This window comes from Macaca mulatta, chromosome 13 (genome assembly GCF_049350105.2).
Source record: "Macaca mulatta isolate MMU2019108-1 chromosome 13, T2T-MMU8v2.0, whole genome shotgun sequence".
Classification (NCBI taxonomy): Eukaryota; Metazoa; Chordata; class Mammalia; order Primates; family Cercopithecidae; genus Macaca; species Macaca mulatta.
Genome location: NC_133418.1, coordinates 97,881,942 through 97,905,692, shown reverse-complemented (window position 1 = coordinate 97,905,692; position 23,751 = coordinate 97,881,942). Strand labels below are relative to the sequence as shown.

General features: G+C 50.3%; 2 protein-coding genes and 1 long non-coding RNA gene across 17 annotated transcripts in view; 2 read left to right on the top strand and 1 right to left on the bottom strand.

The window, feature by feature from the left end:
- The window catches only part of KHK (ketohexokinase), a 13,904-nt gene extending 8,782 nt beyond the window's left edge, over positions 1 to 5,122 (top strand). For 11 of the 13 annotated variants that reach the window (XM_015111944.3, XM_015111943.3, XM_015111942.3 and 8 more), the window contains 5 exons: positions 1,909 to 1,981; positions 2,681 to 2,827; positions 4,357 to 4,445; positions 4,581 to 4,738; positions 4,826 to 5,122. In XM_015111944.3, coding sequence (XP_014967430.1) covers positions 1,909 to 1,981; positions 2,681 to 2,827; positions 4,357 to 4,445; positions 4,581 to 4,738; positions 4,826 to 4,926 — 568 coding nt within the window. In that variant the 3' untranslated portion in view covers positions 4,927 to 5,122. Of the gene's footprint in view, positions 1 to 1,908; positions 1,982 to 2,680; positions 2,864 to 4,335; positions 4,446 to 4,580; positions 4,739 to 4,825 lie in introns of all 13 variants that reach the window. The other 2 variants (XM_077959976.1, XM_077959977.1) reach the window with 1 other exon arrangement.
- Positions 4,820 to 23,751, bottom strand: CGREF1 (cell growth regulator with EF-hand domain 1). Of its 3 annotated transcripts, none has more exons than XM_077959972.1 (6): positions 23,478 to 23,751; positions 9,335 to 9,425; positions 7,572 to 7,637; positions 7,406 to 7,476; positions 7,145 to 7,269; positions 4,820 to 5,013 (listed from the first exon to the last, which is right to left on the bottom strand). In XM_077959972.1, exons 2-6 carry the CDS (start codon positions 9,412 to 9,414, stop codon positions 4,948 to 4,950), a joined length of 408 nt encoding a protein of 135 aa, XP_077816098.1. In that variant the 5' UTR covers positions 9,415 to 9,425; positions 23,478 to 23,751; the 3' UTR covers positions 4,820 to 4,947. The 3 variants fall into 3 exon arrangements, with proteins under 3 accessions (XP_077816098.1, XP_014967431.3, XP_014967433.3); XM_015111945.3 differs by lacking the exon at positions 4,820 to 5,013 and adding an exon at positions 5,768 to 6,936; XM_015111947.3 differs by lacking the exons at positions 4,820 to 5,013; positions 7,406 to 7,476 and adding an exon at positions 5,768 to 6,936.
- On the top strand, positions 10,597 to 21,290 carry LOC144333852 (uncharacterized). The gene is made up of 4 exons (XR_013402947.1): positions 10,597 to 11,745; positions 16,975 to 18,443; positions 20,734 to 20,881; positions 21,154 to 21,290. It is a non-coding gene; the product is annotated as an uncharacterized LOC144333852 (long non-coding RNA).

Below are 23,751 nucleotides of genomic sequence, written 5' to 3'. Positions count from 1 at the left end.
ATGGGCTTTGCTGTGCCTGGTGACTTGGCCTTGGTCAACACCACAGAAGGGCAGGCAGGCCTATATAAAATGTAATTTATGACGTGATTCCTCCATAATTATTAAATAGTTAATCGGCAGCTTGGGTGTGGGTGCAGGGAAACTGTTCTCAGGACAGAAGGGTGGGAGATGGCAGTCAACCCTTCTTTTTTTTTTTTTTTTTTTTTTTTTGAGACGGAGTCTCGCTCTGTCGCCCAGGCTGGAGTGCAGTGGCGCGATCTCGGCTCACTGCAAGCTCCGCCTCCTGGGTTTACGCCATTCTCCTGCCTCAGCCTCCTGAGTAGCTGGGACTACAGGCGCCCGCCACCGCGCCCGGCTAATTTTTTTGTATTTTTAGTAGAGACGGGGTTTCACCGTGGTCTCGATCTCCTGACCTTGTGATCCGCCCGCCTCGGCCTCCCAAAGTGCTGGGATTACAGGCGTGAGCCACCGCGCCCGGCCTCAACCCTTCTTAAGAAGGGCTGGGGGGGCCCACTGGGATTTCCAGGGTCAGCCCCAGAGTTGCCAGCCTGCAGCATGGCACCAAGGAGCAGGGGTTTGGGTGTGTAAAAGAGATGAGCCCCCTAAAGTTTTCGGCATGATGAAGCCAGGCCACACACGCCACACACCATTCACAGCCATTGCTGAAGGAGGGGAAAGGGAACACTGGGTCAGCAGATTGGGGTTGTCTAACATGGTGCTGACCTGGGGGAAGGGGCTATCCTTCCCTTCTGGGTTCCAGGCCACTCAAGAGAGGCCCCATGGGCCTAGAAACTTATCCCTCGCAGACTCCCTCCTGCAGGATTTTAGAGGTTTAGTTTTCTGAGAACCTAGTATGTGCCAGGTACTGTTACAGCTGAGAGGGCCCAAGCCCAGCAGCCCTGAGGTTCAGGCTGTCCCTACTGCCCAGCCTGACTGCTGGACCTGGAGGAGGGGCAGCCATCCCTGGGCTCCATATGTGCAGTGAGTGAGTAGGCAGGCATATGTGCTACAGGTGACCTTCACACTGGGCAATCCTAGTCAAATGCTTGTTAAGCAACAATCTGTAGTAACCCTGATCAAGGACGCAACATAGCTATTTACAGGAGAGGAGCTCTGAGGAGAAATGTTTATTGCCCACTGGCCTCAGTCCAGGTACATTCACACACGTTACCTGTAACTACAGCAGCCTGCAGGGAGGCTGGGGGTTTCGGCCCCATTTATCAGTGAGGAAGCAGCCTCCAAAAGGGCCAGGTAGATCACAGAGCTATAGTTAAGAGGAAAGACTCGGCTATAGAACGTGGAGCGGGGACATTGGCTGAGCTGAGGTCTCTGGCTCAGGAGCAGACCCCTATTGGGGATCTCCTTTCCTAAACCAGCCAAACACAAAGTCTTCCTCTAGTGCTAACTACTTTGACCTCAGGGTTGCAACAGGGAGCTACTAAACTCAGGACAGGGGTGCCATAGGTAAACCCCAACGCTGGAGCGCCAGAAGTGAGGGGGACCAGGAAGCCCAGGCACAGGGTCGTGGGCTTTATAGTTGCCCAGGGCTCTGCCAGTGGGAGCCACGTGCTGCTGCAAGGGATTCTGGGAAGTGTAGGCTTGGCACTCTTGGTGCATTCTGGGAGATGCAGTCTCCAAGGCACACAGACCTGGCCAGTTGACACGTATTGCTGTTCAGTTTACCCTGAGATAATTTAATCATAACCTCAAACTCAGGAAGGGGCACCCCAGCACACTGTAACAGTGACCACTCTGGAGCTGAGCCTGAGAATCCTGTGCTGTGGATCCAGCTTCCTGCCCTGCTGCTGGCAGTGAAGGCACAGGGTCCACAACTGCCAGTTAGAGATCCTGGCCCTGGCTGACCCCATCATGCTCCTTCTTCTCTGTCCTTTCCATCCTGTGACCTAGGAGCCTGCCAGATGTGTCTGCTACGGACTTTGAGAAGGTTGATCTGACCCAGTTCAAGTGGATCCACATTGAGGCAAGCCCTGCCTTACCTGTGTTTTGAGGGGCTCAACCTGCCAGCCTCCTCCACATGTTCTGCCTCCTTGGTTTCTTTGAACCATGAAGTACCTTAGAGATAAATGAATCCAACCCCCTCATTCCCTCTCCATCCTTCCTTATGTCTGCCGGTGAGGAAACTAAGGCCCAGAAAGATTAAGTGACTTACTCAAGGTCACACAGCAGAACATAGGCACAGCTGGCTCCAGGCAAAGTCCTGGGCTTTCTGTGCTATGGGCTGCCCCACCACCTCCAACTCTGCCTCTGGTGGACGTCTGACTGCTTAGGGCCTGACCCATTACCTCTGGGGAAGCAGGAAGGACAGGGCCTAACTCAGCTCCCAGTAAAGAGAACTAGAGCCTTTACTCCAAGAGAGGTTTTGGAGTCTGGGTGGGAGGAAATCCTAAGAAGTCCTGAGTTCTAGCTCCGTCATTTAACCTATGGTAGGTCTTTCACAGTCTCTCTTATTCTTTAGTCTTCTCATCTGTGGAATGGAGTAGCTGGTTGATAGATCTTCAAGGTCCACGACAGCTCTGAATTTTTAAATTTAGGATGGGGTTCTAACCCAGCCTCCCCGAGGCCCTCTCCCTCTGCACCCAGAGTTTCAGCAGGGCAGGAAGAATGAGCCAGATTGACCAGGCAGTGACCAGCAGTCCTGAGCTGCCCTGTCCTGCCCCAGGGCCGGAACGCATCGGAGCAGGTGAAGATGCTGCAGCGGATAGACGCGCACAACACCAGGCAGCCTCCAGAGCAGAAGATCCGGGTGTCCGTGGAGGTGGAGAAGCCACAAGAGGAGCTCTTTCAGCTGTTTGGCTACGGAGACGTGGTGGGTGCCCCATTCAGCCTCTCTTTGCCACTTCTGGCTAATTTGGTTCTTAAAGGGAGCCAGAGTCCTTTAATCCTGCCTACCACAATTGGAATAGTGGTTCCTGGTTTGGTGGCGTTGGAAGATGGGGGATGGGGGTTAAAGCAAAGAGGTAGACCCCTAGCCTTGGACTCCAGTGCAGGTCTCAGCAGTGACCAAGGAGTAGAATGTCTCCACCCCGGGTGGGTGCATGGTGTAAGAATACCCAGAGGGCTTGGGTAGGGCCTAGACAGCCACAGGGCAAGCCTGTGTGGAAGCAGCTCCTCTCTGGGGCTCCCCAGTCTTTTCCTCTGCAGAATGAGGACACACAACTGTTCTCTGAGGTTTCTTCCAACTCAGGGGTGTCTGGCAGGTTGTGGGGGCTGCTAGGGGTGAGGGGAGGGTGGGAAGGAGACTTACATGAGTCTCTTTTTGAAAAGGCTGGATGTAAATGGAATTTGGGAGATAAGTCCAGCATCATAGCAGAAGTTGGTTGGAGACCATCCAGCCAAGGTCCTCAACCTTGGCTGCATATTAAAAAAGATGAATGCAGGCCAGGTGCAGTGGCTCACGCTTGTAATCCCAGCGCTTTGGGAAGCTGAGGTAGGACTGCTTGATGCCAGGAGTCCAAGACCAGCCTGGGCAACATAGTGAGACCCCTGTCTCTATGAAAATAAAGAAATGAGCCAGGAGCAGTAGCTCATACCTGTAATCCCAGCACCTTGGGAGGCCAATGCAGGAGGATCACTTCAGCCCAGGAGTTCAAGATTGCAAGACCCTGTCTCTATACAAAAAAAAGAAAAAAAAAAATTCCTGGCAGGGTGGTGTGTACCTAGAGCCCTAGCTACTCAGGAGGCTGAGGCAGGAGGATCGCAGTGCCTGAGCCCGCACCATCTTGGTGTTGATTGGCATGGGTAGAATTAAGGCTTCGGTGGTTTTTTTTGTTTTTACCAAAACTTCCTCTGGAGATTCTAAAGTGTAGGTAGGGTTGAGGGAGCCCCGTTGCTTTCTAGATGAAGAAACCATACCTACAGGACACAGTTGTGGGAAAACCTAGCAAAACTGCTCCGGGGAGCCAGCACGGCGGTGGTAGATTCCACCCCAAGGTGGCGCTCAAGGCTTTCTGTGGTTTTCAATCCACTAATCGGAGAACAAACGGACCAGGGCTTTTGTTTCACAATTTAGGTATTCTATTATATATAAGCATCAATAAAAATGTGTTTCTGGCCGGGTGCGGTGACTCACACCTGTAATCCCAGAAATTTGGAAGGCTGAGGCAGGAAGATCGTTTGGGGCCAGGCGTTTGAGACCAGGCTTGACAACGCAGGGAGACCCTGTCTTTACAAAAAATAAAGAAAAAAGAAAACCACGTTCCCGTGGGACAGTGAGATGCTATGTTTGGATCTATGTGGACGTGTTAGGGGAGTCGTGTTGTAATGGGGGAACGCCAGGCTGCTGTTGGTGAGTGAAGAGTTAGAAGTGACCACCAGCTTCTCTTCCACTGCCCACAGGTGTTTGTCAGCAAAGATGTGGCCAAGCACTTGGGGTTCCAGTCAGCAGGGGAAGCCCTGAGGGGCTTGTATGGTCGTGTGAGGAAAGGGTGAGCTGGGGAAACCAGGAAGGGGCTCTAGGGGGTACAGGATGAGCCTGGACTCCAGGGGTCCACCCTGGGGTTGGGGGCATGGCTGGGGGGATGGAGTGGGCTAACACCCAGCTGAGTGGAGCTGTCTTGCAGGGCTGTGCTTGTCTGTGCCTGGGCTGAGGAGGGCGCCGACGCCCTGGGCCCTGATGGCAAACTGATCCACTCGGATGCTTTTCCGCCACCCCGCGTGGTGGATACCCTGGGGGCTGGAGACACCTTCAATGCCTCCGTCATCTTCAGCCTCTCCCAGGGTGAGTATGGCAGCAGGAGGGGAAAAGGACTGGGACCTGTCCCTGCCCCAAACACCTGGCTGACCTAGTTACTTGTCCCTCCTCCAGGGAGGAGCGTGCAGGAAGCACTGAGATTCGGATGCCAGGTGGCCGGCAAGAAGTGTGGCCAGCAGGGCTTTGATGGCATCGTGTCAGAGCCGGTGCGGTAGGAGGTGCCGGCTCCCCGCACACTATGGAGGCTGACATTGCGGCTGCATCGCCTTCTCCCCTCCATCCAGCCTGGCATCCAGGTTGCCCTGCTCAGGGGACAGATGCAGGCTGTGGGGAGGACTCCGCCTGTGTCCTGTGTTCCCCACACGTCTCTCCCTGCAGAGCCTCAGAGCGAATAAATCTTCCTCAGAGCCAGCTTCCCCTGGCAGCTTCTGTCCTCGATGTCTGAACTGCTCTGGCTGGGCATTCCTGAGGCTCTGACTCTCCAGTCCTCCCTCCTCGTGTCCATTCCCCAAATTAACCTCTCCACCCAGGCCCAGAGGAGGGGCTGCCTGGGCTATAGCAGCAAGAAGTGCCCCAGGCTTGCCGCCAGCTCTGCCCTGGCTGGGGAGGACACTCAGTGCCCCATACCCAGCGAACCTGCCAAAGAACCAGAAGCCATGAGAGCTCTTTGGGGCCCTGCGTTGTGCAGACTCTATTCCCATAGCTCAGAAGCTGGGAGTCCACACGGCTGAGCCAAACTGACAGGCCAGTGGGGGGCGAGGGGGTGGGGCGCCTCCTCTGCCCTGCCCACCAGCCTGTGATTTGGTGGCGTCTTTGTTGTCCAAAAATATCTCCTCCCGCTGACTGCCCCAGAGCCTGAAAGTCTCACCCGTGGAGCCCACCTTGGAATTAAGGGGATGCCTCAGCCACAAATGTGACCCAAGATAGAGTGTTGTCCTCAGGGAGGTCGGATCTGGAACACATATTGGAATTGGGGCCAACTCCAATATAGAGTGGATAAGGCCTTATAATGTAAAGAGCACATAAGGTAAAGGGCTTTAGAGTCAGACAGACCTAGATTCAAATCTGCCATTTAATTAGCTGCATGTCACCTTAGGGTACAGCGCTTAACACAATCCGCCTCAATTTCTTCATCTGTCAAATGGAGCCAATTCTGCCTGGCTACAGAATTATTGCGAGGATAAAATCATGTAATATATATAATGCCCAACATGATGCCTGATGTGTACGAGGCTCTCAGAAAGTTTTAGTGATGGTTAACATTACTGGGGGTGGGGGCAGATACAGGGTGATAGGGCCACCTGCCCTGAGCTGCAGGAGAGCATGGGGTATCTGAACACCAGCTGAGGGGGAACCAGAGAGTGTTTGGGGCTCAGGGATAGACTGAGCTTCCCTCACTGGGTCCTCTGCAGCTGGCCATGGCTGGCACCATGCGGTCTGCTGCCGGAGCACCGTGAGGCCCAGAAACACTGGGAAGGCGGCATCCCTGTCCTTTCGGTGTCCCCAATCCCCTGTTCCCCTAAGAGGGTCTGGGCAGGCTGGACGGGTAGAGAGGTGGTCCGGGGGGATGAATTCATTCAGTTCTTTATTGGCAATCTGCCCCTTAACTTAGGGTCTCCCTGAGTTGTACAGAAAGACCTGATACCTACTGGGACCAGACAGGGGGCACAGAGGTGGTCCATGTCCCAGCGTACATTCCCCTGCCCGCTTCAGGGCTTATGTTCTGAAACTGAGACATCGTGGGGTACCTGTATCTTCGAGATCTAGATCTCATCATTCTCCAGTTGAACAATGTGCACCTCAAACTCATTTGAGATGTTCTTAGATTCCAGTGTTTCCCCTGGAAGTTCCTTGGCCTCCTCTCCATTCTCCCTGGCCTCTGCCTGGCCCCCAGCTTCCCCTCTGGGCCCCGGAACATCTCCTTCAGCCTCTGCCTGGCCCCCAGGCTCTTGGACAGGATCCAAAGACTCCCTTCTGGCCTCTACCTGGCCCTTTGCTTCTTCTCTGGGACCTGGGGCTTCCTGTGTTTCTTGTCTTAATGGGCTTTTAGCTAACAGGGACTGCCTCCCAACAGCTTGTGGCTCCTGAGGAGATGGAGCAAGGGGCTCTCCGGGCTCCACGTGACTGGGGGCCTCTCCCGGGAAGTTGATGAGCTCAGCAGGGGTCATGAGCCCATCCCCATTCAGGTCCTGGGTCTCGAGCACTTTGTCCACTATCAAGATCACCTGTGGAAGCAGAGTCACTGTGGGGTCTCCAGTGACAGGGATGTTCCCCAGGGGTCCTGACCCTCCCCAACCCACCCTTGCATCCCTGCCGTGTAAGCTCTGAGCCCTCCTTTTACAGAGGATTCACCAAAAGAGTTATGATGAGAAAGACCAAAACCCCAAAGCACTGGGTCTCCTTTATGGGGGATCTCCATCCAGCAGAGCTTACCGGGTTGGTGGTAGAAGAGTTGGCAGCTCCAGGGGCCAGAGCAGCTGTCAACATGGACAACAGCTCCAGGCCATCCAGCTGTCCACTCTGGTCATAGTCATGGAGGGCAAAGAGGTAGAGGAGAACTAGAGAAGAGAAGCTGGATTAGAAGAGGTGCCTGGGGAGGTGGAGAAGGCAGGAGTCAATGGGGCAGCCGAGGTCAGTCCCAGATCTGGCTGCCCAGAGCCTCCCGTCCCTGGCCCCATCAGCCCAGCCCCTCACCCTGCTCCCGGCTCAGATGCTCCGGCTGCACTTCTGTCCTTTCTAGTCCCTTTAGGTAGCTCTGCAGAAGTCTGTCAGAAAAGTGGAGAATCAGCCCGGGAGAGGTGAGTCTGCAGCCCCGGGCCTGGTCGTCTCCCTGAAAGCACCCCCAGCTCAGCCTACTCACCCGAGCTGCTCCCGGCCTGGCTGGAAGGGGTTGGGCAGGAGCTGATGCTGCATTTCAGAGTCTGGCCTGGAGGAGGAAGGGGAGGACCACCCTTGGAGAGAGCCTCCCTGAGGGCCCAGCCTGTCAACCTTTTGCCTTCCAATCTCCTGGCAGAGTTCTCTCCCCAGACCGAAAGGGAGTTACCCCCAAAATTCCAAAAACCTTGTAGGGAGTAGGCTCTTCTGGTCTCCTTGGAACCAAATCCTTAACTCCCTCAGACTCTGTTTTTGCAGCTGGCTACCTTAGACTTTAAATGAAAACCCAAATAAAAACATCTGGTTAGGTAAAGGCAGATGAGGCCACACCTACTAGACACAAGTTAGAGATTCCAGAAAACAGCCCAGTGAGTGGCAGGACAACATGGGTCACGGCACCCCTCCCCTTCGATGCTGGGAGCCGAGGGGCAGGTCTCTAGTGGAGCCCGATGGCACTGCTCAGTTTTATATAGACCCAGTTTGCTCCATGACATAAAATTGACCTATACTTTTTCAAGGACAGGATATATCTGTTGGTTCTGCGGTTTCAAGCTGCTCAGGATCTCTTTGTCAGTCCTTCAAGCTCCAAATGTGCTCCTAATTCTGGACTGGGTTAACTGTTTGCCCAAGTCAATCCAGACCTGTGATGCCAGAGAGCTGGCAGGGGTTGCAGCGATTTTTGTCACGGCTACCAGCCCTTGTGGCTGTTCTGTGGCTGTTTCCCCTCCTACCCAGCATACCCATTGCACAGTATTTATAAATAAAACCTTCAGAAAGTATTCAGATAACATAGAAATGACATGCTAATGATCTCTACTTCTTTGGTGTTCCCACCATAAGGTCTTTTTTTGTTCTTTTTGAGATGGAGTCTCGCTCTGTCACCCCGGCTGAGTGCAGAGGCTTGATCTTGGCTCACTGCAACCTTCACCTCCCAGGTTCAAGCTATTCTCTTGCCTCAGCCTCCTTAGTAGCTGAGATTACAGACATGTACCACCTTGCCCGGCTAATTTTTTTTTATTTCTGTAGAGATGGGGTTTCACCACGTTGGCCCGGCTGGTCTCAAACTCCTGACCTCAGGTGATCTGTCTGCCTTGGCCTCCCAAAGTGCTGGGATTACAGTTGTGAGCCACCACACCCGGCCCACCTTAAGGTCTTGATAACAAAACTGCAGGCCGGGCACAGTGGCTCATGCCTGTAATCCCAGCACTTCGGGAGGCCGAGGCAGGTGTATCACAAGGTCAGGAGTTCGAGATCAGCCTGGCCAATATAGTGAAACCCCGTCTCTACTAAAAACACAAAAATTAGCCCGGCGTGGTGGTGGGCACCTGTAGTCCCAGCTACTTGGGAGGCTGAGGCAGAAGAATTGCTTGAACCCGGGAGGTGGAGGTCGTAGTGAGCTGAGATCATGCCACTGCACTCCAGCCTGGGCGACAGAGTGAGACTCAGTCTCAAAACAAAAAAACAACAAACAAACAACTGCAGCCCCCACTGCCCTGGTGCCATAGCTTCTTCCCTGTGCTGCATGACACACTGGAGCTGAGTTCCCTGATTCCAAATGGGTCCAGCAAGCATATACTGAATGCCCACTTTGTGGCACTCTGACAGGCACAAGACAGGAGGCTGGTGGCGGAGAGATACAGAGATCAGGGAACCTACACCCTAGTCTCCTGCCTCCCGGAGGGCCCACCACACCCTTGGATTCTCTAGAGACTCTCCCTCCTCCCAGCCCTGTTCTCATAACCCTGTTACCTTGTGACTCCATCCTTTGGGGCAGCCTGACCCGCGGGGAGCAGCAGCAGGATTACCACTCTCATCATCAAAGGTAACATCCTTCCTGGAACTGGAACAAGGAAGAGAATCAGGGGTTGGGGGAAAGGGGCATCTGCCACCGTGTCAGAGATGGGCTGAGTTAGACACAAGCGCCTTTTCTCCCTGCTTCCACCTGCGCCCCACAAGATAGGACTCCTGCTCAGGGAAAACTCACACACAGACAGCAGGGATCCCCCCATGGAACCGTGCTCAAAATAAATGTCACCCCAGTTCTCGTATATAAAGCACATAAAGGCAGGCCTGCTGTGGCGGAAGCAGAGCTGGGGGGCGCATCCCCACCCCACGGCCCATTCCCTTGCTCCCCACCAGCTGCCGAGGTGCCCAGAAAAGTGCAGCGCAAGCATGTCTGAACTCCTTCAGCCCATTCATGTTACAGATGGAAAGGAGTGCAGAGAGTTTAAGAAAAAGGCCAGGTTAGACATGCAGGGAGTCACAGAAAGACCAAGACTTAAACACAGGCAAAAAGATAAATGGACTGCTTGTGTTTATTAAAAACCCACTGAAGAACAAATCAAAAGAGGCACAGACTTCTTGAAATAGGTTGAAACTCAAGTACAAACTGAAAACACAATAAATCAGGGCCAGACCAATAGTGGCCCCAGGAACTGCTATTTGCTAAATGCAGTTAGGAAAATCAGACCCACTATAAAGGAAAAAACAAAAACTTCCCCTTAGACTGACATGGCTTAGGCCCATTGGCAAAATCAACCACTTGACTATATGAAAACAGTCAAGGATAGAATGGACCAATCAAACAGAGCCTAAAGCTTTCTGATGAGTCCCAGGGTAGGTACAGGTAATGTGAGTTCCTGAGGAAGCAGAAGCCCACCAAAGCCAAGGCCCCAGACCCCAAGCCCATCTCTAGAAAGAAAAATCGTCAGACGCCTGACGGTCTAGCAGCGGATCAGGAACATCCCCATCTGGCTGGCACTGGGTTTTCCTAGAGGACGGTTCATAGCTTTGGGCAGATTCTACAAGCATCCGATGACCCTAATACGGTTCAGAACCACTGCCAGAGTGGACTTCCATTTCCTAAGAGATGAGGGGTAGAGCAGGTGAGCACCTGGCTAATGGGAAGATAAACAAAAATTCTGCCTTTTTAAGCTAATTTAAGGGAAAACCAGTTAAACATGGAAGTCCACAAGAAGATGAAGCTACCTAGAGTCACAGAACCTGTCTTCCTTTTTCTTTTTCTTTCTTTCTTTTTTTTTTTTTTTTTTGAGAAGGAGTCCTGCTCTGTCACCCAGGTTGGAGTGCAGTGGCGTGATCTTAGCTCACTGCAACCTCTGCCTCCCAGGTTCAAGAGATTCTCCTGCCTCAGCCTCCCGAGTAGCTGGGATTACAGGCACGTGCCACCACACCTGGCTAATGTTTGTATTTTTAGTAGAGATGGGGTTTCACCATGTTGGTCAGGCTGGTCCTGAACACCTGTCCTCAGGTGATCTGCCTGCCTGGGCTTCCCAAAGTGCTGGGATTACAGGCGTGAGGCACCGCACCTGGCCTGTCTTCATTTTTCTATGCATACAACTGGTCCCAACGGATAAAGTGAATATACATAATTGGTTGGTGTCTATACGCCCCAGTGACCAAAAAAAGATGCTGAAGCCACCGCTGCCCTAAAGGTGTTCACCAACATCAGCTGGCAACATAAATCCTAGGGTTTTAGTCGTTGTGCCTGGAAGAGAAAACAAGGTCCTGGGCCCGTTGAAAGTAGGCTATTGGAACTGAGATCGCTATAGCAACATGAAACCCTTAAAGGGACACAGCCCAGAAAAAGGATGGACTAGAGAATATTCAGACCTCCACTTCTGGGAGTGTGACAGTAAACATCCCAATGAAAGTAACCACTGAGCTGGATAAAAATAGAAAGTATCTTTTCAAAAGCACTGGGTTGGCAAGAAATCCTCAACAGTACAAATGTGCAGTGAAAACAGTAATCTGGGGGGAAAGTGAGCTTGACATCAGCTTTTGCCTTAGCAGTATCTGCCAAACCCGACCCAGGTGAACTTGAGCTGCCTGTCAGAGCACTTGTGCTGGAAAGGAGACCAGAGGTGAAGCCTGGGCCCACCTGATATGCAGAGACTAACAGGAGATTCCCTATGTAAAGCTGGGATTCCAAACACCTATACTCTGAACATGAACAAAAAATAAATTTGTCATGAAGAAAGGCAGCAAAGAATTTTGCCTTTCTTGGTTTTGGTGCTGGGTGGAAGGGAGAAAAAAAAAAAACTCTCCCTGACAATCTATAACAAGCCTGATCTAATGTGGGTTTTTTGTTTTTGTTTTTTGAGACGGAGTCTCACTCACTCTGTCTCCCAGGCTGGAGTGCTGTGGTGTGGTATCAGCTCACTGCAACCTCCACCTCCCGGGCTCAAGCGATTTTCCTGCCTCAGCCTCCTGAGTATCTGGGACTAAAGGCACCCGCCACCATGCCTGGCTAATTTTTTTGTATTTTTACTAGAGATGGGATTTCGCCATGTTGGCCAGGCTGGTCTCGAACTCCTGATCTCAGGTGATCCTCCTGCCTCAGTCTCCCAAAGTGCTGGGATTACAGGCATGAACCACTGTGCCTGCCCTCTAATGTGGGTTTGAAGCCAGAATTATTAATGCTACCTGTATGGTTCAGAATATCTAAAGTAGGTAACGTATTTTGAAGTGCAACCTGGTTGATGGCACCCCCGGATGACTGAGAGAGGAAAACATCCATCTCTGGAGGAACTCAACTCTAATCCAGGCCTCAAAGAATTTCCATGGGTAAAGTTTCCAGGAATATGAACTCACAGCCAAAACGTTATAAACATACAAGGAAATAAGACACTGTGAGTAAGAGCCAGCAAAACAATAGCAGGGAAAAGTAGACTTGGAAAAACTGTGTTGGAATTGTTATTCACAGAATATACAGCAGATATAGTTCACACGTTTTTAGAAATTAAAGGGAAGCTTGAAACTATGAGGAAGAAATAAGAGAGTTTTCCAGCCAGCAACAGTGTGTTAAAAAAAAGAAAAGAGGCTGGGCGTGGTGGCTTACGCCTGTAATCCCCACACTTTAGGAGGCCAAGGCGGGTGGATCACGAGGTCAGGAGATCGAGACCATCCTGGCCAACACGGTGAAACCCCGTCTCTACTAAAAATACAAAAAATTGCCAGGCGTGGTGGTGGGCACCTGTTATCCCAGCTACTTGGGAGGCTGAGGCAGAAGAATCACTTGAACCTGGGAGGTGGAGGTTGCAGTGAGCCGAGATCACACCACTGCAATCCAGCCTGGGCCACAGAGCAAGACTCCATCTCAAAAAAAAAAAAAAAAAAGAGGCCAGGCGTGGTGGCTCAAGCCTGTAATCCCAGCACTTTGGGAGGCTGAGACGGGCAGATCACAAGGTCAGGAGATCGTGACCATCCTGGCTAACACGGTGAAACCCCGTCTCTACTAAAAAATACAAAAAAACTAGCCAGGCGAGGTGGTGGGAGCCTGTAGTCCCAGCTACTCGGGAGGCTGAGGCAGGAGAATGGTGTAAACCCGGGAAGCGGAGCTTGCAGTGAGCTGAGATCCGGCCACTGCACTCCAGCCTGGGTGACAGAGCGAGACTCCATCTCAAAGAAAAAAAGAAGGCCGGGCGCAGTGGCTCAAGCCTGTAATCCCAGCACTTTGGGAGGCCGAGACGGGCGGATCACGAGGTCAGGAGATCGAGACCATCCTGGCGAACACGGTGAAACCCCGTCTCTACTAAAAAAAAATACAAAAAACTAGCCGGGCGAGGTGGCGGGCGCCTGTGGTCCCAGCTACTCGGGAGGCTGAGGCAGGAGAATGGCGTAAACCTGGGAGGCGGAGCTTGCAGTGAGCCGAGATCGCGCCACTGCACTCCAGCCTGGGCGACAGAGCCAGACTCCGTCTCAAAAAAAAAAAAAAAAAAGAAAGAAAGAAGAGAGCATAAAAATGACCAAGTAGATTTGAAGAGGAAACAAATATAACTTTTAGAAATAAAAGATTGATTTTAAAAATGCAATGGGTGACCAGCCTGGCCAACATGGTGAAACTCTGTCTCTACTAAAAATACACAAGTTAGCTGGGCTTGGTGGCACGAGCCTGTAATCCCAGCTACTCAGGAGGCTGAGGCAGGAGAATTGCTTGAACCCAGGAGGCGGATGTTGCAGTGAGACAAGATCGCCCCACTGTGCTCCAGCCTGAGTGACAGAGTGAGACTCTGTCTTAAAAAAATAAAATAAAATAAAAAATAAATAAAAATAAAAGTGCAATGGGTGAGTTAAATTGATTAGACACAACTGATATGAGAGTTAATGAACTGGAAAATAGATCTGAATAAATTATCCAGAGTGCAGTTCATTGAGTCAAAGACATAGAAAATGTAAAACAGAGGTTAAGTGGCATGGAGGATGGAGGAGATAAGAGATACAACTGGAAAGAAGCAGTATTTGAAGAAACAATAGCTGACATTTTTCCAGTAGGTTGCAAAACACTGGACTATGCCAATCCAGGAAGCCCAACAATTTAATGCAGATTAAATAAACAGAAATTCTCACCTAGACCTATTGTTCAAAAATAGAACACTCAAGAAAAAACAAATTGTAAAAGCAGTCAGAAAGAAAAGACAACTCATCTCATAGGAAAAGTAATTAGACTAATAGCTGATTTCTTGACATCAACAACGATGCCCAAATACAGTAATATAGTATTTTAATGTGTTCAGAGAGGGGAGAAAATTGATATTCTAGAATTCTATTCTCAGCAAAATTATCTTGCAGAATGAAGTGAAGCAAAATTATTTATTTATTTATTTAGAGACAGGGTCTCACTCTGTTGCCCAGGCTGGAACTCGTGGCAGGATCATAGCAATTCTCCCACCCCTGCCTCACAAGTAGCTGGGACGACATGAATGTGCCACCATGCTCAGCCTTTTTTTTTTCTTTTTGGTAGGACAGGGTCTCACTTTCTTGCCCAGGCTGGTCTTAGGTGTAAGCAATCCTCCTACCTTGTAAAAACAATTTTAGACAAATAACTTAGAGAATTTGCCACCAACATTCCTTCATTAAAGGAAATTCGGCTGGATATGGGTTCACACCTGTAATCCTAGCACTTTGGGAGGCTGAGATGGGAGGATCTCCTGAGTCCAGGAGTTCAAAACCAGCCTGGGCAATATAGTGAGACTCCATTTCTACAAAAAATAGGAAAAAATTAGCCAGGCATGGTGGCGTGTGCCTGTAGTCCCAGCTACTCAGGAAGCTGAGGTGGGAGGATTGCTTGAGCCCAGGAGATGAAGGCTGCAGTGAGCTGTGATCACACCACTGTCATCTAGCCTAGGCAACAGAGCAAGACCCTGTCTTAAAAAAAAAAAAAAAAAAAAGGTTTGAAATGCAAGAAAACACGTGGAGCAAAGAAATCAGAAAGTATGTGGCTAAATCTAAATAAACATAGACTGTTAAACAATGATAATTATGTTAATATACGAGGTAAAAAAGCTAGTCTGAACTACAATATTGGACAATGTCATGTAAAGCAAAGATGGTTGTTTGGGAAGAGAGTAGACATATTGATGAACTTTGTTAAATATGCATGTTAAGGCTGGGCACAGTGATTCACGCCTATAATTCCAGCACTCTGGGAGGCCGAGTCGGGCGGATCACCTGAAGCTGGGGGTTCAAGACCAGCCTGACCAACATGGAGAAACCCCGTCTCTACTAAAAATACAAAATTAGCCGGGCAAGGTGGTGCATGCCTGTAATCCCAGCTACTCGGGTGGCTGAGGCAGGATAATCGCTTGAACCCAGGAAGCAGAGGTTGCGGTGAGCCAAGATCGCACCATTGCACTCCAGCCTGGGCAACAGAACAAGACCCCGTCTCAAAAAAGAAAAGAAAAAAATTATGCATGTTAAAAGTTTAAGGATAACCACTAAAAAATCAGAACTGGAATGTATAGCCTCAAACCAGTAGAAAAAAAGAATGGAATTTTAAAAAATGAAATCAAAGAAAGGCAGGAAAAGAGGAAAAAGAAGAAATAAAAGCAGGAAAAGAGGAAAAGGAAGAAATAAAAAGTAAAGGCTGGGTGCATGGCTAATGTCTGTAATTGCAGCACTTTGGGAGGCCGAGGTGGGAGGATCACTTGGGTCCCAGGAGTTTGAGACCAACCTGGGCAAATCAGTGACACCCTGAGTCTACAGAAAATAATTAAAAAAAAAAAAAAAATTAGCTGGGTGTGGTGGCATACATCTGTAGTCCCAACTACTGGGGAGGCTGAGGTGGGAGGAACATTTGAACCCGGAAGATTGAGGCAGTAGTAAGCTGCGATTGTACCACTACACTCCGGCCTCGGTGACAGAGCCAGACCCTATCTCTAAAAAAACACACACACACACACGCACACAAAACTCAAAAACAAACAAAAAAAAACCACTAGTAAATGAGACTACACTTAAAGAAATTAAAATAAATGAAATAATAGCAGAAATTAAAAACACAATAAAGAGGAGCACCAGAGTCAAACAAGGTTGTTTCTTTAAAAAGACTACTACAATAAAATACATATACACAAAGAAACAAATGAAAAGCCTAGTAAAATAGACAAGCCTTTGGCAATTTCAATTAGGAACAAAGAGAGCCAGGTGTTGTGGTTCACACCTGTAATCCTAGCACTTCAGGAGGCTGAGGCAGAAGGATTGCTTGAGTTGAGAAGTTGGAGACCAGCTTGGGCAACATAGTGAGACCCCCATCTCTACAAAAAATTAATTTAAAAAAAGTAGCTGGGCTTGGTGGTGCATGCCTGTAGTCCTAGCTACTTGGGAAGCTGAGGTGAAGGATGACTTGAGCCAGGAGGTTGAGACTGCAGTGAGCTGTGATTGTGCTGCTGTACTCCAGCCTGGGTGACAGAGTGAGACCCCACTTCAGAAAAAAGTAAAAACAAACCAAAGACTAAAAAAAAAAAAAAAAATGAAAAGGCACAAACAATATCAAGAATGAAAATAGGGACATAAGAAACAGCAGAGATTTGAAAACTTAGAGGATATGGCCAATTTCCTAGAAAAACTTAATAGCAAAACTGATGCAAAAAGAAATAACAAGCTTTGATAGTCTTACAATCACTAAGGAAACCGAATCAGTGAGTATGAACCTTTACTGCTTCTGGAACTATAAACCTGAAATGTTTTTAGAGGGCAGTCTGGAAATGTGTATTAATTTCCTAAAACTCTGACCCAACAATATTGTCTTGGGGATTCCATGTAAGAATATAAATGGAGCCGGGCGCGGTGGCTCACGCCTGTAATCCCAGCACTTTGGGAGGCCGAGGCGGGCGGATCACAAGGTCAGGAGATCGAGACCACGGTGAAACCCCGTCTCTACTAAAAATACAAAAAATTAGCCGGGCGCGGTTGTGGGCGCCTGTAGTCCCAGCTACTCGGGAGGCTGAGGCAGGAGAATGGCGTGAACCCGGGAGGCGGAGCTTGCAGTGAGCTGAGATCGCGCCACTGCACTCCAGCCTGGGCGACAGAGCGAGACTCCGTCTCAAAAAAAAAAAAAAAAAAAAGAATATAAATTACAAAGATATGTATAGCTGTGCTATTAATATTAGTCAAACAAATGTAAGCAACCTGAATGTCTAACATTTAGGCAATGGCTAAACAAACCATATTATGCTATAGAACCATTACATATAATAAATCAACTCAGAAAGTTTAAAAGGAAAAAATGAGCAGATTTGAGTATATCAAAAGTTTAAACTTCTGTGTCATGAAAGATACCGTAAATCAAGTTCGAGGAGACAAGTGACAGAGAACTGAAGGAATTGCAGCTAGTGTGTGGAGGCTTCCCAGGCCCCCAGAAGGGTGAGGTTCCACCACCTGGGCCTCAGCAGGGAGTAGAAGACAGAAATCTCCCTAGAAACCCCATGGGTGCTGAATGGAGGTCTAAGAGCTGCAGAGATGAGTGCCTTGTTTCCGGGAAGGTTAGAGAGAAGGCCCTGCCTACAGGGTGCCTGAGAGGTGAGGAAGCAGCAGCTGAGGGGGGTCTGGGTGAATGGGCAGAGAGCGGGCTGCCTCTCCCGGTTCTTTGTATCTAGAGTGCTGCTGGTTTGAAGAAGGGGGCTGAGGTCAGCTGAGGGTTCCAGTCTCTAAGGTGGAAGGAGGGGTGCCTAACGGCTGAGAGAGCCAGTTGGCCAGGAGAACGCCAGAAGGTCTGGCCCCCTGGCCTGGGTGCCACAGAGAATACCACAGAAAGCACCAGCAGCTGCCACATGACAAAGACCAGAGGGCAAGCATCCACAGGGAAGGCAAGTTAGATATAAGTTTGTAGAATAAGGATAAATATTTGTTTCTTTAATATTTATTGAACACCTGCCATATGTGGGGCACTCTCTTATCACTAAGCTAATAGCTTAAGGTCGAATTACTTTTTCTTTTTCCCCCTAAAGCTTGCAAATATGTAAGTCAGAAAAGATACAAATGTTAAAACAAGCGAAACACAGAATTGGTATGGAATAGGTGGTACGGCCCAAAGTTGGGGGGCATGGGCCCTGACCTCAGGCTGCCTGTGTTCAAATCAGGGCTCCACAGCCCACTGGCTGTGCGGCTTTTCTGTGCTTCAGGTTCTCCATCTGTAATGCGGGGCTGAGGAGAGCACCTCTGGCAGGGCTGCGGTGAGGGTTTAATGAATGAGACACGATGTGTAAAGTGCAGTGCCTGATCTACAATGAGGCCTTTTTCCTTCCAAGAGTTCATCTGCACGGCCCCAGTGGCTTCACACACCCCCTTCCCACCTGGCTCCTCTCAAATTGCTTTCTCCACCCCTTTTGCTTACTTCTAGGACCCATGCCAACAGGAGGCACTGGAGTAATTTAAACCCCTCAGAGCTGTCAAAACTCATCATCCAGGCTTCACATGATCTTACGCACTAGCAGGTGCCTTTTTTTTTTTTTTGACGGAGTCTCGCTCCGTCACCAGGCTGGAGTGCAGTGGCATGATATCGGCTCACTGCAACTTCCGTCTCCCAGGTTCAACCAATTCTCCTGCCTCAGCCTCCCGAGTAGCTGGGACTACAGGTATATGCCACCACACCCAGCTAATTTTTGTATTTTTAGTAGGGACGGGGTTTCACCATGTTGGCCAGGATGGTCTCGATCTCCTGACCTCGTAATCCGCCTTCCTCGGCCTCCCAAAGTGCTGGGATTATTGGCATAAGCCACCACACCTGGCCCTCAGATGCCTTTTAAAGGAGGATGTCTGTGAACTCCAAAGGATGACTTTGAGGGGAGCCGCTCAGGCCTCAAGGGGAAGCACCCCTCAGATCCACTCATCCTGTCACTCATTACGCCACTTTAAAAATCTGTCTTCACATTCTTTGACATTCCTTCCCACAAAACTTGGAGTTTAACTCGCCTCCCCTTGTGTATGATCTGGTCTTAGTGACTGGCTTCTAATGAGTTGCTGAAATGATGCTTACATGACTTCCAAGTCCAGGTAATAAGTGACCTAGCTTATGCCTGGTTGTGGTTCTCCCCCTCACTTGACACACAGACATGCACCTCTGGAACCTTGAGCCATCATGGAAGGAACCTGGCATCCCTGAAGCCACCCGACGGAAGAGACAGTGTGGAGAACCCACCTAGAAACGGAGATACCTGAGAAGCCTCCAGCTCAAATCTTCCCAGCCCAATAAGCAGACAGGGGAGAGAGCTAAGCTCCAGATTCTAACCCCAGCCTCTGAGCTGCCCCCGCCAACACTGAATGCAGTAGAAATGTGCTTGTCTCCACAGCCTGCACTCACGTGCAAAGTCGATGTCAACGTTATCTTTTTTTTTTTTTTTGACAGGGTTTCACAATGTTGCCCAGGCTGATCGGAAACCCCCTGGCTCAAGCAATCCTCCTGCCTCAGCCTTCCAAAGTGCTGGGATTATATGCATGAGCTACCAGGCCAGGCCCATTATCCTTTTAAGCCACTACATTTTGAGGTGGTTTGTTAAACTGCCATAGTAATTGGAAGACCAACCATGTAAGGGCTGGCTTCATGGGTGTGCGTCCTGTGCAGTCACAAGGTCCCTGCTCTCAGAGGGGCCTTGTGCTTAGGCTAATGCTCTGTTGTCACTATCTTGAAACTCTCAATCATTTTTGCACCGAGCCCTGCAAATTATGCATCTGGTCCTGAGTCCTAACCCGTGAATGACTAGCACTCTCCTCTTCCTGGTCCTATGTACCCCTCATATATTTAACTCTTCAGTATTGTTTAATGGACAGAAAACAGAGCTTTGGAACCAGCCAGATCTACTTTTTTTTTTTTTTTTTTGAGACGGAGTCTCGCTGTGTCACCCAGGCTGGAGTGCAGTGGCGCGATCTCGGCTCACTGCAAGCTCCGCCTCCCGGGTTTACGCCATTCTCCTGCCTCAGCCTCCGAGTAGCTGGGACTACAGGCGCCCGCCACCACGCCCGGCTAGTTTTTTGTATTTTTTTTAGTAGAGACGGGGTTTCACCGTGTTAGCCAGGATGGTCTCGATCTCCTGACTTCGTGATCCACCCGCCTCGGCCTCCCAAAGTACTGGGATTACAGGCTTGAGCCACCGCGCCCGGCCCAGATCTACTTTTAAACCATGCTCCACCACTGACTGTCCTGTGACCTTGGGTAAATTAATTATTCTCACTAAACTTCGGTTACCTTATCTGCATATTGGAGATAATATTTACCTCACAGGGTTACAGTGAACATTAAACGGATAATGAATTACTTCTTGCACAAACTAATATAGAAGCTTTTTAATGTTATCCCTGTCTCTGGTATTTTCTCCACTTAAAGAACCCTCCATACCCACATCAGATAAATCTTCCTTTGCTAGAATTCCACTGCTCTAGAACCTTCAATGGCTCCCTATTTCTACTACAGTCCAGAATCTTCACCTGGGCATTCAAGGCCTTCTACAATCAGATATCAAGTTACTGTTGACTCATCTTCCAGTGCTGCATTAGGATAGCACTCTGCTTCAAACAAAGGAGTTATTGGAGTCTCCTAAAATACTTTCCACTTTCACTTTTTTCAGTGCTTTTGCCCAACCTGTTCCATCCTCAATCTGGAATGTTCTGGGCCCTCCTGACAACCTTAGCATTCGGTTGTAGTCCACCTCAAAAATACAAGTGACTGGGCTGAGTACAGTGGCTCACGCCTGTAATCCCAGTATTTTGCAGGCCAAGGCAAAAGGATTGCTTGAAGCCAGGAGTTTCAGACCAGCCTGAGCAGCAAAATGAGACTCCATCTCTACAAAAAAAGAAAAAAATTGTTTTTTAATTATACAGCATGGTGGCTCATATCTATGGTCCCAGCTACTTGGGAGGCTGATGCAGGAGGATCACTTGAGCCCAGGAGTTCAAGGCTGCAGTGAGCTATAATTACGCCACTGCACTCCAGCCTGGATGACAGCAAGATGTCATTAAATAAAAAAAAAAAAAGGCCGGGCGTGGTGGTTCACACCTGTAATCCCAGCATTTTAGGAGGCCAAGGTGAAAGGATTACCTGAAGTCAGGAGTTTGAGACCAGTCTGGCCAACGTGGTGAAACCCCATCTCTATTAAAAATACAAAAATTAGGCCAGGCGCGGTGGCTCAAGCCTGTAATCCCAGCACTTTGGGAGGCCGAGACGGACGGATCACGAGGTCAGGAGATCGAGACCATCCTGGCTAACACGGTGAAACCCCGTCTCTACTAAAAAATACAAAAAACTAGCTGGGCGAGGTGGCGAGCGCCTGTAGTCCCAGCTACTCAGGAGGCTGAGGCAGGAGAATGGCGTAAACCCGGGAGGCGGAGCTTGCAGTGAGCTGAGATCCGGTCACTGCACTCCAGCCTGGGCGACAGAGTCAGACTCTGTCTCAAAAAAAAAAAAAAAAAAAAAAAACTAGCTGGGCGAGGTGGCGGGCGCCTGTAGTCCCAGCTACCCGGGAGGCTGAGGCAGGAGAATGGCGTAAACCCGGGAGGCGGAGCTTGCAGTGAGCTGAGATCCGGCCACTGCACTCCAGCCTGGGCGACAGGGCAAGACTCCGTCTCAAAAAAAAAAAAAAAAAAATACAAAAATTAGCCAGGTACAGTGGCACGTGCCTGTAATCCCAGCTACTTGGGAGGCTGAGACACGAGAATCACTTGAACCCAGGAGGCAGAGGTTGCAATAAGCCAAGATTTTTTTTTTTGAGATGCAGTCTCACTCTGCTGCCCAGGCTGGAGTGCAATGGAACGATCTCAGCTCAACACAACCTCCACCTCCTGGGTTCAAGCGATTCTCCTGCCTCAGCCTCCTAAGTAGCTGGGATTACAGGCATATACCACCACGCCCAGCTAATTTTTGTATTTTTAGTAGAGATGGGGTTTTGCCATGTTGGCCAGGCTGGTCTAGAACTCCTGACCTCAGGTGATCCACCCACCTCGGCCTCCCAAAGTGTTGGGATTACAGGCATGAGCCACCACGCCAGGCCTATTCTCTCTTTTTCTTTTTGAAATGGAGTCTCGCGCTGTCACCCAGGCTGGAGTGCAGTGGTGCAAAATCAACTCACTATAGTCTCCACTTCCCAGGCTCAAGCGATTCTCCTGCCTCAGCCTCCTAAGTAGCTGGGATTACAGGTGTGCACCACCACACCTGGCTAATTTTTGTATTTTTTAGTAGAGACAGGGTTTCACCACGTTGGTCAGGCTGTTCTCGAACCCCTGAGCTCAAGTGTTCTACTCACCTTGGCCTCCCAAAATGCTGGGATTACAGGCATGAGCCACTGCACCTGGCCAGTGTTCTCTTAAGTAATGCTTCCAACTGTGACATTTTAGTACAAGTAACCCACCTCAATTGTTTAAGGAAAGGCTAAGGCACCTCATGTAATGTGTAATGAGGTTAGTGTGATGTGTTCACACTTAGACATTTCTAAACATTAATAAAAGCTTTTGTAAGTGAGAGAAATAAAACAGTTATTGAACCACTGCCTGTCCAATAAAAATATCCCTAACCATTTTCTATAATGTGCATGAACATAATTACCCTAATAAACACATGAAAGCCACCATAACTGTTAACAGTTGCCATGTAATTTAATAAAGCTATGTCACACATGCGCATTCACACATTCACAATGACCCTCCGGGCCCAGAGTTCTTCAAGCCTTTGCACCAGTGCATGGGAGGAGAGCACGCCCTACAGGTTAGATCTCTGATCAAATCCTGCCTCTGATACTGCTCACCGTGGGACCTAAGCAGGTGTCTTAACCTCTGTGAACCCTGGGATCTGCATATTAAAAATGACGATAACAGTATCTGTCTCCTAATGGTTTGGGGAGGCTGTAATGAGAAAACAGGGTAAGTGCCTGGCACCAAGCAGGTGCTGCTGGCGTATTTCAGAGCCTCTGGGCCGTGGCAGGAGCCCTGCAGGGTTATCCTGGGTAACTTCCCATCCAGTGCAAAAATTTCTTCCACAGCAACCCTGTCAAATGGCCTCTGCTTGAATCATTCCAGGACAGGAACCTAGCACCTCACAGGCCGGCAGTTCCATCTCCTGTAGAGTCGAACTGTTGAGAAACTAAAATTTTGAGTGGAATCCTCTCCCTTAATTCTTAATTTATCCCTGTGGCGCCGTTGTGCCTCCCAGCACCCATGCCCCAAGAAAGGAGACAGCGACTACAGGACTAGGAGAGCCCACGCCCGGGAGCTGGTTCCCTCGGCCAATTCCAAGGGGACGACAGCCTCGGGCCCTCCCCAGCGCTCCATTTCTTCCCCGCCGAAAGAGGGGGAAAGCTCCCGCCAGCTGCCCCTCCCCCAGGACTGCTGGAACACGGAATACGGGGCTGGGGGAAGCGCCTGGGGAACTGCGAAGCCCCAACATCACACCAAGGAGCCTCAGGTTCGCTCTCCAGTCCCTTCCTCCACCTGCCCTCAGGGGACACAGGGGCAAGGGCCACTGCTTCCTGCCGCGTCTCAGCCGCAGGGGATGCAGAGGGACTGCGCTCTCGGAATCTGGACCAGAGGCTGGAGGCCACCTCCCCCGCGCGGCCCTCGGTGGCTGGCGGTGATGGGCTCGGGTCTCCGGCGGCCGGGGCGGGGTCTCACCCACCTGCTGTGGCGCCGCGCCGCGCCGCGCCGCGCTGGGAGTCCAGCTCCGTGGGCGCTCCCGGCTGCTGCGCCGCCCGCGCCTCGCCTGCAGCCGCCAGCCTCCCCCGGGCCGCTCCACGTGGCCGCTCCACGTCGCCCTCCCGGCTGGAGCCGCCGCCCTGGCCGGGCAGAGTCCGGAGCCAGTGCCAGCCGCCGCCCCGCCCGCCGGACCCGGCCCTTCGCAGCTCCTCCAGCGCGCTCGCGGCGGGAGGGGATGCGCGCGCGCGTGTGCGTGT